At 41.2% G+C, this 16,879-nt stretch overlaps 1 protein-coding gene across 2 annotated transcripts in view; it reads left to right on the top strand.

The window, feature by feature from the left end:
- The window catches only part of acap3a (ArfGAP with coiled-coil, ankyrin repeat and PH domains 3a), a 73,306-nt gene that overhangs the window by 55,387 nt on the left and 1,040 nt on the right, over window positions 1-16,879 (top strand). The window contains exons 12-24 of one of the 2 annotated variants that reach the window (XM_020651348.3): window positions 1,583-1,634; window positions 2,030-2,130; window positions 3,183-3,294; window positions 3,629-3,837; window positions 6,029-6,098; window positions 6,391-6,485; window positions 6,580-6,797; window positions 7,342-7,428; window positions 7,590-7,679; window positions 7,806-8,032; window positions 8,374-8,483; window positions 8,995-9,105; window positions 9,198-9,259. In XM_020651348.3, the coding sequence (XP_020507004.1) occupies window positions 1,583-1,634; window positions 2,030-2,130; window positions 3,183-3,294; window positions 3,629-3,837; window positions 6,029-6,098; window positions 6,391-6,485; window positions 6,580-6,797; window positions 7,342-7,428; window positions 7,590-7,679; window positions 7,806-8,032; window positions 8,374-8,483; window positions 8,995-9,105; window positions 9,198-9,259 (1,544 nt within the window). Of the gene's footprint in view, window positions 1-1,582; window positions 1,635-2,029; window positions 2,131-3,182; window positions 3,295-3,628; window positions 3,838-6,028; window positions 6,099-6,390; window positions 6,486-6,579; window positions 6,798-7,341; window positions 7,431-7,582; window positions 7,680-7,805; window positions 8,033-8,373; window positions 8,484-8,994; window positions 9,106-9,197; window positions 9,260-16,879 lie in introns of both variants that reach the window. The other variant, XM_065961097.1, reaches the window with a different exon arrangement.

Raw genomic sequence — 16,879 nt, 5'->3', positions numbered from 1 at the left:
TTTAATTGTCTTAAAACGTTTCATATTTGTGGGAGAATAAGGGTTATTCTATGGATGAAAAACCTGCAGTGCAACTTGGTTTATCAACTCTTCATCACATTGGGATTTAACATATATAACGATTGCATCTTTATTTGTTTGACGTTCATTTTGTTGTTTATTTGTAGTTATTTCATCCTGTATTTCTGCCTCATGTTCATGTTTATTGCTGTTTTGCGTTTTGTATTCATGCCGCAAAAGATGAAAATAGCGAGAGCATGCATGTGCTTCACAAACTGCAGGAAGAAAGCTGCTAGCTGCTCGTCTGGATTACTGATTTGGAACATATTTTGCACTGAAAATTGTGCAGCTTCTTCGAGTTATAGCTCAGGGGGAAACTGGTTTAAGATGTACAGTGCAAATAAACATCTATGTACAGTTTCTCTATCTTATCACTCAGACACTTGCCTTCTTAAGTTAGCTTCAGTATCTTAGTTTGCCGATGACAGCTGTCTGTTCATCACTGCTTACATAACAAATAAAAACTGCTTATAGCTAATTACTTTTAAAGGGGCCAGTTGCTATAATGTAAACAAATACAGGCTTCAACATGAGAAAAAGGGGGTTGGGTAGAGGAGGTGGGGAGGGGGCATTTTGTCTTAGGAGGTCCTTAGGTGTCTGCCACTATATGAGCCTATGCTATACATCAATAATGTAACCACTATGAAATATATATACAGTTGGAGATGGATATACATCAACAGGAGTGAAGGTTGAGTTTTCTATGTCTAAATATTTTAGTGTAAAATACAACCTGATGGTAATGTACTCAAAAAAATTATAAAATATTTCTACAAAATCAACATCTCATGGGTTTATTTTGGCAGGGGATTTTTTGCATTTATTTTAGAGACAGGACGGTGGATAGAGGGAGAAAGTGGAGAATGACATGCAGGGAAAGGAGCCACAGTCCGTGTTCGAAGCCATGCGGCCCGCTTGGAGAGCTAAAGCGACTGGACAAGGGGTCGCTAAGCTGCCGGCCCCCCAAATAGTGGAGGATATTTTATGAATACTTTATGAATAAATTACTTATAAGATCATATAGTTGTTATTTTGTCTTGGACAGGATAGGACAGCTGAATAGAGACAGGAAATGTTGGGATAAGAGAAAGGGGGGGATGACATGCAGCAAAGGGTCGAGGTCGGATTCGAACCCACGTGCGCTGCAATGAGGACTCATAGCCTCCATACATGAGCCGTGCAACATAACCCCTCGGCTATCCGGCGCCCCAGAAAACCTAATTCTCAAAATGTGATTATCTTGGGACAATACCTAAATGCAATATCATGTAAATTGTATAAACATGCATAAAAATGTGTGCTATATTCTCAGTTTCCTATTGGCTCGCAGCTTTGCCAGCTTTCATTTCACGTACTTCTGATGTTGTGTTGCCAGGAGCTAAAGCCATTTCTGTCGAGGCTTTTTATCTGTTTTGATCACGGCTATCCACAGTGCTGACCCTAAAGCATCTGAGGGATATCCATCTAATCCAAGGTTTATTTCTCTCTCTCTCTCTCTCTCTCTCTCTCTCTCTCTCTCTAGACGGTGGTTTTCCATACAGAACAGTCAGCTGGTCTATCAGAAGAAACTTAAGGTGAGTTCACATACTGTTCCTTCCAGCTATCAGCTCTCCCCCGGGGTAAAGTGGGCTCTGAGAGGTTAAGTGCACTTTAACGGGGGGGGGGGGGGGGGGCTGTTAACGTATGGTGATCTCCACTGACATCCATCACCACACAGTGACGGTAAAGAGATCTCTGCTGATATCTGAGTGCTCAATCCGGGGTTGACTCTGGTTTTTCAGGTCATTTTCAATTTCTCTGCATGGCATCACTCCGTGTAAATATCTCATGGCTAGCTACTCGCAGGCTCCCAGGATGCAATGTCTTATCAAAGAGGAACAGCTGGCTGATATTTTGTTGTTGTTGTTGTTGTGTTGGAGCTGCTGTTTGATAAGCGGAGAATTGAGAGGTTGTTTGTGTGTTTTTGCAGGATTCTCTGACGGTGGTGGTGGAGGACCTCAGGCTGTGCTCTGTGAAACCGTGCGAGGACATCGAGAGGAGGTTCTGCTTTGAGGTCGTCTCCCCCTTCAAGTAAGACTGAAATACGACAAGGATTACTCCGTGATTTAGTTCAAAAATTCATGTTACCCAAAGGCTGGATTTTAGTATATTTAGTGATCCCATTACTTTCCATCTGGCGCCCCCATCAGGTCAAAAAAAGAATGTCTCCAATACTTTTTTATATAAACTAATACCCCAAAATGAAAAATGATCACCCCCAAAAGACTCAGCTGTCTTAATGTTTGGTGAACTAAGAACCATTTACAACAATCAAAAAATGATGTTTATACATTTCACTGACTTCATTAATCTCGTGCATCTGACGGATCTACGGTTTCCGATCACAAAACAAAACAGTTTAAAAAATGTATTTTATTGAAGTCTTCTGCTGCTCAAATTATTTTCCAGAATCACAATTGCGATGCAAAATTTAAGTAACTTTCTCTCTGAACTTCGCAGACACCCCACTGCCTTTACTTTGTGTTATCGCTAATTAGCTTATACTAGCCCGCTTAACACTAAACTCAATTAGCCTATGTGGTAAAGCAAAAACCAGCTAACCTTCAGCATTTACACTGTGAGCATGATATCATTTACAACAACACAGCCAGTCTGGTAAAAACACATAGCGACAGATTTCACAGCGAACAATGGACAGCAAGAGGGAAACAATGCTACTAAATTAGCTTGCTGTAAATGCTAGTTTGGTGTAAGCTGACGTGTTTTGAACACTTATTAAACTCATGCTTGCAAATTTGGATGGTGAACATGATATTATCTGCTTAATAGTGTAAGTTAAGTTATTTCTTTGAGAGTTTAAAAATGCTAATGTTAGCATTGAGCTAAAAGCAGCGCTACATGAAGAGGTGCTAGGTGCATCTTTGTTATATTTTTCGAGTCGACTTGAGTTCAACAACTTATTTATAATATTGCAGTGCTATAGATACTGTACAGATTATTGTATATGTTTTTATAGTTGCTTTGAATAAAGAATAAAAAATATACATGTATTTAAAACAAATGCACAGGAAGCTGGTCTGCAGAAAAGTTACTTCAATTATTTTGCACTTTTTTTTCCACAGGAGCTGCATGCTGCAGGCTGACTCTGAGAAGCTAAGACAAGCGTGGATTCAAGCAGTTCAAGCTAGCATTGCATCGGCCTACAGAGAGAGCCCAGACACGTACTATATAGAGGTAAGTCACATATCATAGAGCTCATAAAAACGATGGTTGTAGTGTTTGAAAGTTAAACTGAAACATTAGAATAAGCAGTGCATGTATTATAACTGCTAAATACTGCTACATTAAGAGGGGAGTATTTTGTTTTTTATCCACAAAATGTATCAGGCTGACTAGTTATTTGCAGATTATAATTTTACACCTTAGACATATGATCAATGTATGAAAACTATCATGACTGTTGAATAAATGTGAAGCTACAAACAACAGACAGTTAAAAAAAAAAAAAAAAAAATTAGAAAATGCATTTTGTGATCCAAAAACGAATAACTTTTCTTTTTGAATTCAGCATCTGGACAGAACAGCGTCTCCGTCCACCAGCAGTATCGACTCAGCCAGTGAGCCGCGGGAGCGCAGCGTTCGAGGGGAGACCATCCTGCAGAGGATCCAGTGTCTGCCGGGGAACGAGCAGTGCTGTGACTGCGGCCAGGCCGACCCTCGCTGGGCCTCCATCAACCTGGGCATCCTGCTGTGCATCGAGTGCTCAGGCATCCACAGGTAGAGCCAACAACATGTTTCTGTCTTTTAGATCAGTCAAAAACTGCAGCTGTTCACATATGAGGTCGTTTTACTTGTAACAGGGTCACATTATAAATTAGCATTTTACATTGCGCACAATTGACAAAATCTTGATTTTAACTAGATTTTTGTTGGTCTCAATATCTGCAATTGTAGGTCTTCTGGTCTTATTTTCCTGGGAAAAAAAGCATGGAGCAGCCGAGGTGTCTTTCGTATTTTCCTCCTGACGCAGTTGTCGTTTTAATGCCAAGCGATCACGTTGTTTAAAATAGCAAATGAACTTGCGCTCCTGTTGCAGCAAGGTGTGTGTTTGATTTAAAATAAGGTGTGGCCAGGGACTTGGAGGTGGCAAGCTTTTGTTTCTGTTTGTTTCCAAGCACTCCTCCACGCTCGCTCAGTCCAGATCGCGTTCTGTCTAAAACCTGCAGAAACACATGCTGTAGCACACACATTCACATCCTCTCATGCTCTCATGGGGCGCTCCGGTTTCGGGCTTTTATTATTTACTCCAGCCTTACTCGTTCTTAGATTAAGTTTTCATAGTCTGAACCAATTCTGCTGTGAAGAATGTGGATCGCAGACAGCACAGCTCTTAGGTAACCCTCGGCATGCTGAATTTATCTGAGTGTTGAATCTGGCTCACATAAATGCAGCTGAACGTCCTGGTCAGCCAAAGCACATGCTTTATTGTTTATGATTCTGTTTTTGAAGTTTAAAATGTTGACAGTTTGTAATTAGATTTAAAAAAAATGAAAAAAGATGTGGAAACCAGAACCAAAAAAGAAATGAACAGTGGCTCTCTTGCACCTGGTGTCCATGTTGCATCAGTTTTGCAAACGTGGCAACTAGAAGCTGTTGTTCCTTTTTGGCCACTTAGTAAGAAAGCCACTGTTCACATCTCGTTGAAGCTTTGGTGCAGCAAAAAAGAGCAAACTCAGCAAAAAACTGCAAGCGTTTTCACACTTCACACATTAGAAAGCTGGATGTGAGGTTGAAAATTGTGTAATTAACCCTTTAAGTGATGATTTATTTTGATAGATGGAGAGAGGATCAAACGTTTCTAACCGTTCTCCAGCAGGAAAATCACACACATTACTCTGGACATTAAAGCCAGTACATTAAAGTAACGTTAAAGATAGATAGATAGATAGATAGATAGATAGATACTTTATTGATCCTGAGGAAAATTAAAAAAAAAAAAGAACATATTAAGTTAGGGTGGAAGTTTGATAAAAGGTCCTTCTCCCACCAATGTGCCGCCATGTGCTGTGTGTGGTACTGGCACTAAAACCCGAGCGTTCTGCCAGTTGTCCGTTACCTCGGCCTCACTTTGAGCTGTTAAAGGCACACACACCGTCTGCCACACACACACACCGCTGAGGGGATTAGAGCACCGCATGCTGCTTATTGGATCGGGCTTTGATTGAGAGTTTCATTGAAGGAGGTGAAGTGAGACGATAAAGGCGACACACACACACACACACACTGAACGAGTTTCATTGAGGAGTTTTAATTGAAAAGTGGAGATGACGTAACGCTGTTGAATGAAGGTATCATGCCGCAGATCAACACATCCTCTCGTCAGCCTGCGCAGAGCAGCATGCTAATGTCCTGTTACATCACACAACCAACAAGGGAGATTTCCAGCTCCTTCTGCAAAGTTTGTGTGTGTTTTTGGAAGTTGATAAAAACTGCTTATGTAATCCCAACAAAACAAAAAAAACCCGTTCCTCTGTGATTGTGTTCCCATCTGTTGAATATTCATGTTCCCTCGTTCTCTCGCTGTGAGATCATACGTGGCCGCTTGTTACAAAGCAGGGGCAAAGACGAGGAGAAACATAGTTTTCACTGTTGCCAGGACAACAGACCGTTTCATTCAGGAACTCGGGTGATTTGCATGACATTAGGGGAACAGCTTCTCTCATTTCCCTCTTCTCGTTTTAGATCACATGCAGCTTTTTTCAGTCCAGAATACAACTCCCAGTGTATGATTCATGAGACAAACGTCGACTTTTCCCCACATTAAAGAGTGCAGGGCCACTCTGTTTTCTTTTGTCGGCTGCCATCTGTTGTAACAAATTATATTTCCTTTTCTTTCAACTCTAAATTGCTTAACTAAAAGAAAATAAGACAGCAGACCATAAAACGTTTTTCTCTTGTTATGTTGCAGGAGCCTCGGGGTTCACTGTTCGAAGGTTCGCTCACTCACGCTGGACTCCTGGGAACCAGAATTATTAAAGGTACAGTTTGTCTCAGCAGCGTTTCACACAGTTCAGTCAGACAACTCACGTTTGTATCTTTTAAGATATTTAGAACAGTAGAACATGATTTGTGTTTGGTGTCTTGGCTCCGACCTCATCACTCCTCACACTTTTAATTCACATGCAGAAATTTGAGGAGTGATGGGTATCCTATATCTTAACCCTAATTGAAAAATGTCTTTTCATTTGAGTTGCTAGAAAATTCTGAACTATTCCTTTAAGTTCAAAAATAGTGTGTAGGCTGTTAATGTCATTTTTTTGTGTTTTATAGTTAATGTGTGAGCTCGGAAACAGTGTCATCAACCACATCTATGAAGGCTCCTACCAGGAACAAGGTCTAAAAAAACCTCTACCGTCCAGTTCCAGGTGAGGACTCAGTGAAACCAGGCGCACTGGATGTGCTCATTTAAATATTATGACATGTGAATAGGTCAAGTTAACGTCGTGTTGTCACTCGCAGGCAGGAGAAGGAGGCTTGGATCAAGGCGAAGTACGTCGAGAAGAAATACCTGAAGAAACTCGGCTCCACAGAAATACTCATCAACGGGGAGAGGAAGTCGGAGCGGCGTTGGAGCGTGAAGAAATGCCGGAGACACAACAGCGCCACAACGGTACCTAAAACACGACGGAGATACCGACAAGAGCCTGGAAGCACCTCCCCCTCCACCCTCTCTGCAGGTACTGTTCCCCCTTTTCTTCTCTTTCTAGTGATGGACTTCATTAGACGTTTTTCAAACTCGCCCCTCAACTTTTAGCCTCTCTAGCCCCAGTTTGTTCCTCTGACGTGTTAATAATGCATGGACAGCCCGGAGCATTTTTCCATTTTTTGAGAAACCCAAAGGGAGAAGAATAGTTGCAAAGATTGTAGCCAGATATGACAGACTGGTTCTCCTCTCCCTCTGTTTTTTTACAACGTGAGCTAAGGTCTAAAAGCATCCCGGAGGAACACAGACTGTGTGAATCTAATATTCCTTTTTTTTTACTGTCCCTTTTTATGATGAGTTCAGAAAAACCTTTGACTAATGAAATGTACGCTCTGAAATGTTTTTGGAGCACTGATGATGACAGGCTGGAGAGGTTTATTTCATTGTTTTTTAAGCTGGTCATGTTTGTCTCTAAAGCCTAGAACGTCAGGACTGTTTATTTGGTTAGTGTTATTATTGCACGATTAAGAACCTCTGCTCTTCCTCCCCTCCACTCTGAACTCTCTCTTTCACTGCAGCTGCTAAGTTCAGACGAGACTCGCTCTTTTGTCCTGATGAGCTGGACTCGCTCTTCTCATACTTTGACACTGGATCGGGCCCGCGAAGTAAGTGACTAGCTGTTCACTACTCAAGCCTGTAGCTGTATCTTCTTCTTCTTTCTGTACAACACACACCATTCTGGTTCTTTTTCAAACAAACCCTGATGAGATGGATAAAGACAGAGGTAACTAATGTGTCCCTGTTCTGGCGTCTCTTGGTCCGGCAGGCCTGAGCAGTGACAGCGGGTTGGGAGGCAGCACAGACGGCAGCACAGACATCCTGGTGTTTGGCTCGGTGGTGGACAGCGTCACAGAGGGTGAGCGCAGCGGAGTAATGATGAACAGATCGTCCTTTTAATGTGTTAAATCTATGAAGTGGCACGTCAGGCTGCGTTTTTCAGCTGAAGCTCGATATGTTTTGTTTCTTCCTCTCCTGTCCTCAGAGTGCGAGGTGTCGGAGGACTCGAGCGGGGAGGCTGAGTTGGAGGCGGAGCCGGAGACGTCAGACCCGGAGGACATAAGAGACCTTCATCCCGGGGCGCTGCTCTACAAAGCCTCCAAAGCTCGCAACCTGCCCGTCATGGCAGAAGCTCTGGCCCACGGCGCCGACGTCAATTCTGTCAACGATGACGACGAAGGAAAAACGCCCCTCATACAGGCCGTGGTCGGGGTGAGTCATATCTGCCTACATCAGATATTATAAGTTTAGTCTTTCTGCTCCTTTTCATTCAAAATTTGAGATTTTATGTTTGTTTGTTTTTCTCAAATTTATTGTTTATATGAATGAAATAAAATTTCCAAATAAAATATTAGTAAATATTTTACTCATGGATTTAAAGACTAAAAGAGTCTGAATTCATCTTCTACTGAGAGTCTGGAGGAGCTTTGCAAAATGTTGAAATGTAACTAATGATGTCATAGTGATGTCATCAGGGTCGTCTTTAGAGTTTCAGCCGTGTTACAATCCAGCCCCCCCCCCCCAAGTTAACCTTCTATGTTCTTGATTTTTAGGGTTCGTTGATCGCCTGCGAGTTCCTGCTGCAGAACGCTGCTGACGTCAACCAAAGAGACGCGAGAGGGAGGGGTCCGCTGCATCATGCCACATATCTGGGACACACGGGGTGAGGCATGAGTCACTGCAGCACGTGTCACCACAAGTCATGTCGTTACTCTTTTCAATAAAACATGCATTGTTGGAATAATTGTCATGGTTACGACAACTACAAAGAGTTTATTCAGAGTCTGATGTCAGATAAAGGATGAAGGAAGTCTTTATTATCTCAGAGGGGCAATATGCTTTACAGCCAGCAGAACAACAATTAAAAACAACCTTGCAGAATATAGAAATAAATAAAATACAATGTAGGATTCATCAGGAAACTCTCTAAATTGATTATGAAGGACAATGCCAATAAATAAATAAATAGCATAATTAAATATCACATTGAAAAGGCTGACAGCAGTCGGGACAAGAGAAGTGTTCGGCAGCTGTTATGCTCCATATTTCTGTATAATTTTAAACCCTTTCATTCCACTCTGGGTTCTTCTAAAATGTCATTTTGTTTCTTTACTGACAGTTTTTAGCTCTGATCTGTGAAAGTGATGCGATCTTCTGTCTCATGTATTTTTCAGGCAGGTGTGTTTGTTCCTGAAAAGAGGAGCCACACAGAACGACGGGGACGAGGACGGACAGGACCCTCTGAGTATAGCTGTGCAGCAGGCCAATGCAGATATCGTCACACTGTATGTAAAAGTCACATTTTTGCATCTTTCTTGTGAATTCCCCTCAGCTTTGTTCAATGTCTAACAACCTAAACTCAACTTTTTTCTTTCAGGCTGCGTCTGGCGCGGATGAACGAGGAGATGCGGGAGTCCGAGGGACCGTTCGGACAGCCAGGTCAATACCCAACCAGCAGCCCCACTGAGCAGCAGTATAAGAAATGCATTCAGGAGTTTATCTGTCTCACCATAGCAGAGTACTAAAGGTCCAGTCAGGTTAGTGCAGGGGGTGCCATTAAAATACACGACTGACCGACTGAGAGAAACATGTCCAAGGAACTTTTTCCCCTCTAAGGTCGATTCCTCCTCTCGTCTTCTCTAAGAGAGACGTTTCACCGCCCAATTCACTTCTTCTTCGCATCAGAATAACCGAGTGTTCCTCTCCCCAGCAGCAGTCAGCTCCTCGCTCAGGACTCGCACAGGAACTCAGTGTTAACCTCCTTTTAATGATGTCACACATGCAACGTTTGCCAAATATTAACCTGCAGATGAGCTTAGCCTTGTGCACTTCAAAACCAATCACAGCAGAGTTAAGAAATCACTGCCAGAGAACGGTTAGACACTTTTATAGAAGACGTCCAGCAGGCACTATTGTAAAGCAATCAACGGGGACACTGATACAGTCATCAGCAGGGGGATTATGGGTACAACACGGTCCTTTATTTGGAGTTTAGAGGGTACAGGGTGCTCTGAACTAAACACCTGCCGCTGCTCGTTTGAACCGATTTACTACATTTAATTTAATCCTGGAATTGAGTCATAATTTTTTTTTTTACTAGGGAGAAGTTACATCAAGCGCTCTTTGCTGTGGAAGTCAAGACCCATTTATTATTTCTATGATTCAGCCCGGGTCATCATGAATATATTCTAGTTCAATAGTTTGCTATAACGAAAAAGTAAATATTCTTGTTGAGGTCAAAGTCAGTGTAAACTCAAATCGAGGTCAACGTCTGACTGGAGGCGATTCAGAAAACTGATTTTTAAAGCTCCTGTGAGGAGTTTGTAGCTGATTATGAAACAAGCTTAAAGTAATACTGATGCCTTTATATGACAGACAAAAGCAAATAAATCAGCAGTGACTAAAGGGATTATTTTTAATGCCTGTAAACGCTGCCGCCTGCCAGGTGTCACACAAGGTGATTCATAACACGTTTATAAAAACAGCCTTTCCTTTAATTCTCCACCGTAAATATTCACACTGAGTGATATCTGCAAAGGAGATTTTTCATTACAAAACACTCTCTCATACACACATGGCAGGATCAGCTAAACAGATCACTTTGGCTGCATCACTTTTGTCCACAAGGGGGCGCCAAAACTGAGAAACTCCCTCACAGGAGCTTTAAATTCACAGGTTCACATGTGATATAAAACTAGAATTTCTTCTGATTGTATTATAGCACAATAACTCTCCTTAATCCAAGAGTGAGAGTGAAGTCAGGTTTAGTTTCTGCCTCTTCTTGGATTTTTCTCAATGACACCTGCAGCTAAGGCTTGTTGGTGTTGTAGCATTTATAGCTGACCTCAATCCAAACATGCAAACTTAAACATGCACTGTTAGAGAAATTATATTAAAAAAATATACTCATGCATTAGCCTGGAGAGAGCCACACATAAAGAGTCCTGTGTTTTCATTTAGAGTAACATACAGAGAAACACTTCACAGCTTTATACGATATTTGTAGCGAAGATGAGAAAATGGAAAAATGCAATATTTTCTATACAAGGTTGTGCGGCAAATCATTTCCCTGTACAACGTCAATTTAATTCTAATTCAGTTGAGTTGTTTTTTTTTAATAACCTGAGGATGTGTAGTCCACGCACGCGTCATGAAACAATGACGAGCTGTTTGATTTCTGTAGAGGAACAGCGAGGCTGCGAAAAACTGTGACTGAGAAAAAAAATGATCATAGAAGAACTGATGGAGAGATTGATGAATCAAAAGGGAAAGTTATGCACTTTTTATTCCAGTTGTTTTTCGCTCATATAACATGATACCATTCCTTTTTTTTTATTATTAGTATCAACTGAACAGCTTTTTGTTTTACTGAAGAGGTAAACGCCCTGAGCAATAGTGCAATGACAATTTCAGTACAGATGATCTGTATCTTTTGTATTATGTTTGACAACAATGCAGATGGTATTTTTTTAAGCTGGATATATTTTGTCAGACTTTATTTTGCTGAGCACACACACACACACACACACACACACACACACACACACACACACACACACACACACACACACACACATACACAGCGGCAGTATTATATTCTCATGATGAGAGAGAGAGAGAGAGAGAGCCAGTTCTCCACAGTGTCATAATATTTAATCACTTTGAAGATGGACATTTTTTGATAAATCACGCTAAGCTAACATGTATTACTGTATGTACAGTATTGGTAAATTGGAAACGTTTTGTTTATTGTAATGTGTCACGATAATGTGCAAAGTGCATGGTCGGCTGTTGCCAAGGTCTTCCTGTTGCTTTTTCGTTTACTTCTGTGCCCGGTGTCTGTGAATATTTGACATTTTAGTATTATCGAGTTACGTTGATGTCCATATTATATATACTGCCAAATCATGACAGCAGTGCATGGAAAGACGTTGATTATTGTTATGGATGCAAACAGACTGAACACTCCTCTCACTGTCTTCCATTAGCACGATGATGTTGATGCAAAAAAGCTTGACGACAATGAAAAAACAGCAGCCAGGACGCTGCCAAAAACTGTTTTGATTGATCCCTTTAATGCTCTGGATTAGGTTTGGTCCCATGAATACATACCAGTACTTCGTTTGGCCCCCCTTTAGCAGCTCTCAGTGAACGGCAGTGATCCAGAACGTATCGAACACGACTGTTTGTTAAAGCGCTGGAACAGACCACTGCCTTTTATCTGAGATTGGCCTAAAAAAATAAATAAAAAAAAATCCCCAAAAGATGTTGCTGGTCTTACAAGCTGTAGAACAGTGGTTCTCAACTCGTCTAGCCTCAGGACCCACCACCAACTCCACACTGACAAAATAGCGGCCCAAATTTCTGATATTTTTCAACCAATCAGATTTATTTCATGCTAAATGGTTCAGCTTCTGTCAAATGTTTTGTACCTTAGACGGTGCAAAACATCTGACAGACGCAAAGAAACGGAACAAATCTAACATGTTTGAAAAAGCGCTTGACAGATTGTTTTTTCACACGCTCGCGACCCAATGAAAACAGCATCACGACCCACTGTTGGATCCTGACCCACCAGTTGAGAACCCCTGCTGTAGACTGTTAAGCTCCCGTTTCCACCAATCAGAATCAGAATCGGGGTTTATTCCCGAGTACATTTACACATACAAGGAATTTGACTTGGTGTATTGGTGCTAAACAATTAACAAGGAAATAAAAAAGAACTATCAACAACTTAAATAATACAGAATAAGAAGCTATTACAATATAGAAAATAGAATTTAAATATGTAAAATATAAAAAATAATAATAAAAAAGAACACAATGTACAAAAGGTGCAATGTAGGAGCTGTGCAGTGGACTATGAGAAAAGCGGTCCGGTTCAGTTCGGCTCCGGTACAAACTACTTTCTTGGTACCGTTTTGTTGGGGTGCCAAGGGTACCGATCTGACCCTAAAGGCTCCCTTTCTTCTTCTTGAACGTTTAACTTCGTTAATAGCGGGCTACACCGTGTTGGGCTGCTATGATGTCACACAATTACATACCTGACGCGGATATCTCCATCTGGCTTACACTCCGCTTAACAAAAAAGGGCAAGCTAGTTCAGGGATTACCGTACCAAACTGTACTGAACCAAACCGGACTGCTTGGTGGAAACGGGGCTTTAGGGTTTAGTATAAACCAAAGACCACATCCAGCTTTTCTGAGAGCCTGAAAATGAACGACTTTATGAAGAGCCCTTGAGCCCCCCCCCCCCCCCCTTTCAGAGCGGTGAATATTTAGAAAGCAACCGACACAGCAGCTTTTTGATTTCCTCTCCTCCTCCTCCTCCTCCTCCTCCTCCTCCTCCTCTTCCTTGCCCCCCTCCTCTTCCTCCTCCTCCTCCTCCTCCTCGTCCTGCTTGCTTGTCAGTGATCGACTCCAAGCACTTTGAAAACACTCAGTCCAGCCTTTTCTTACTTTGTGCAGTCTGGCTGTGATAGCCGTGGGAGTTACACACCGACCTTTGCAACATGAAGCAGGTTAGACGATTGATGTCATCACTGAGCAAACAATGATGAGCATCGAGCCACGGCAGGATAACGTGTTGTACAGTACCATGTGTGTCTGCGGTGTTTCAGTCAGTGGGTCATTTATTTTGACTGTTGTGTAAATAAATTAAATGAACTATTAACACTTTAACTGCTTGCTTCTAACATGCGATTTTTAACTTCCTTGTATTTTTTCTGTCTCTGACTGTTACCTGTGCTGTTTCTTTTGGATATTGTAAGAGGACGTGCGTCTCTGATTGGACAGCAACTGTGTATATTAACACTGCTAAACTGCTAACTTTTTATTCAGTAACTCCTCCCAGTGTCCTCTTGAACGGTACTGAAAATAAACTGAAGATGTGACTAAACACTAACCTCTCTCTCTTTGAGTCTTTGCTTCATTTCAACTTCCTCCTTCACTCCTTTTTTTCAGCCTTTTATCGGCATAACTAAACTTCTAACTTCACTCTTACTGCACACTTTAGGATTAAACGCCTCTCATTTCCAAAGCATGACATAATAAGAGTTGCATTGTGATTACTAATGTCTGACCCACGTGTGTGTGTGTGCATGAATGTAGTTTACACATAGATGGATGTAGTCTCAGTGATGTCACCCATCGGTTTCTGAAGAGGCGTTTAGAAACCCAGCGATGACGCTCACCAGATTGGAAACGCTATCTCAACCTAACTTGAGATCAATAGAGAACAAACCATATGACGTATTTTTGTAGGCCAACCTGGAAGTAGCATCGCCATGGGGTCTAATGAGAATTCTCCTATGGGATGTTTTCATTGGATTTTGGATCACTGCAGAAAATAAGCTCTGTGGCAAACGCACGTTTCTGAATTGTAGGCGTTTTGTTCAGCAGGATAATCTTCACAGATGAACGCCGTTTTTATGATGTTTGAAGCGTTAATGCGGCCGACAGAAGTAAAAAGCTAACGTTATGCTACAAGCTAACTACGCCACTGTGGGATGATTGTGACGTCACTAGCGTTATGCTTCAGACGATCTCCAATAAACTAATCCACGTAGCTTAATAAATAGTTTACTAACATAATATTCACCTTAACCTAAAGATTAAACCTACAGGAGACATCTCCGACTAGTGAGAGAGTTCCCGCCCTCTGTGTCCGGCGTGATGACCTTTAATGTCCCCGACAACCACTGTAGTCACATTTAGCCTCTTGTTAGCAACCGCCTTTTTAAAGACGCGTAAAAACTTCAAAATTCACAAGTGGGGGTGTTAGCTAACGTAGTTTATGTGGTCTAACAAAACGGCAACACCTCTTCAGCTTGTGTTAACCACGGACCTTATTTCAGGAGTCTAACCACAAACACATTCTAAATCCCCCGTTGACTTTTAGACGTTAGACCCCATGGCGCTCAAATGCTAACTTACTTCCGGGTTTTAGGACTCATTCCTGTGGCGCTCTGTCTGGTAAGAGGTGGAGCAGAGGCGGGCCTTAACCCACCTGACCAATGGCTACAATGCACCCACCTGTCAGACACATCATCCTGCCCCTAATTAAGCAAACGTAGGCAGAATCCTTTGCTTAAATCAGTATGTAAGAAAGTAAAGTTTATCTATACAGGCAAAGGTCAGAAAGTGCTTTAAATCAACAAAAAATAACAACATACAAAACGGAACAAACAAGTTCTTCATGGGCCAAATCCTGCTGTGACCAGGACCAGTAATTGGCACAGTAAAACACAAAATAACTAAGTTATAAATAATTACACCTCTTGTACAGTATTAACCAATAAAGAAATGATCTGTCAACACAACCAGGTTGTAAACATGTGGATTCCTGCTGTTAAAATGGACATTTGAACATGGGGCTGGATGGGGATTTCTTTGCTTTGGAGCCAGCCCTCAAGTGGACAGCCAAGGAACTGCAGTTTTTAATTTTGCACTTTCATTTTAGCTTCATTTTTAAACACAGGGGGAAGTCGCTTGAGTTTCCCTCTTGAGGCCTTCATGTCCAAGATAATCAATAAAAGATAAATCACACAAAGGAGAGCTTGAAGCAGACGAGAACATTTTAAGTGTTTAGTGAAATATTAAGCGATATCTATAACTGTTGTAGAGTAGTAATAACTACTAAATACTTTATGAATGGTTGACAGCACAGTATAGCCTAGCTGCCATCATTTTCTTATTTATTGTGATTACCTGGGTTTGTTGTGATACCAGATTTATAGACTTCAATATGTTTCTACCAATAGTCAAACCATATTGATACCTGTTTTAAAACCATGGCAACAACAATAGAAGTCACCCAGTATTGGGTCATTCCTGCACATGTATTTAAACTGTTTTAATTAACTAAGGATTTGTTTTTTAACAGCGTCTGTTCTTTTCAGTACTATCCAGCATTCAATTAGCAATTAGCATTAGATTGTTAAGTTTAAAAACATATGGTAGGGAAAAGAATCCAAATATTTAAAATTCGGAACCACCTTTGTGATCACACAAGAACGTTTCATTTCTTAAGACATTTAAACATATTAATGATATAACAATAAACTACAAAGTGATAGAAATGTGAGGATGGTGAGGTGAGGGTTAAAGGATTATGTCTAAACTCATAAAAAAAAGGAAACACTTGTTTTATTGGAGTACTTGAGTCTGTGTTCGCAGCGATTTTGGACCTGTTACAAAGTACTGACAGGATGTGTTATGTTCAGAAACTTTCATTAAAGACGAAGAAATGACGGTTTACAGCTGCATTATAATCCGTCATAATCTCTGCAAACAGACTTGGAAGCTTAATATTTGAATTAGTGTGATAATTAAGAGGAAAAGCAGCAAATCATCACACTTGTGGAGCTACCAAAAAGTGAAGTAATATTTTTTAGAGAGTCGACCATTTAAGTCCCAGTGCGATCCCCAAAAATATGGAAGTTGGTCTGGTAGCTGCAGAGGTGCCAGTTCACTTCCCGAGTATTGCAGAGGTTCCCTTGAGCAAGGCACCAAACCCCCCACAGCTCTGGCTAGCTCCATGTAGCAGCCCCACTCGGACATCTCTCCATTAATGCACGTCCCAAATCAAAATATTTTCATTTCTAAAATCACATAACAAACTCTTTATATGAAGTTATATGAAGATTGATTTTGTTAATTTACCAAAACTTCACAAATGATTGTAGTGAAGTAAAAGTAAATTATTAGAATTAGAGATTTGAATGGAAAGACGGAGACTCAAAACAACTCTACTCGTAACATGTTCCACCCGAGGTTATAAAACATTTATAAACTGTTTCTGCTGGAAGAAGTGGGATAAACTAGAAGCCCTGTAGTCCTTGATCTCCCAGCCTGCTTCTATTTTCTCACACATACAGAAACAGGGAAAAACCAGGAATGCTCATTCCTCCTCTTTTTTTTTTTAATTAGTCGAGCCTCGGAGCTCTCACGGGACACAAAAGAGTTCAACTGCTTTTGTGGTGCCGGCAGATTCAGCGGCTGCCATGGACACGAGAAAAGAAGTAAAGGCTCAGAATTTGGAGAGTTGAAAGAGGGAGG

The sequence above is a fragment of the Labrus bergylta genome, chromosome 12, assembly GCF_963930695.1.
Source record: "Labrus bergylta chromosome 12, fLabBer1.1, whole genome shotgun sequence".
Lineage (NCBI taxonomy): Eukaryota > Metazoa > Chordata > Actinopteri > Labriformes > Labridae > Labrus > Labrus bergylta.
The sequence above is the reverse complement of the archived record's forward strand: the minus strand, read 5'-3'. Positions and strand labels throughout refer to the sequence as shown.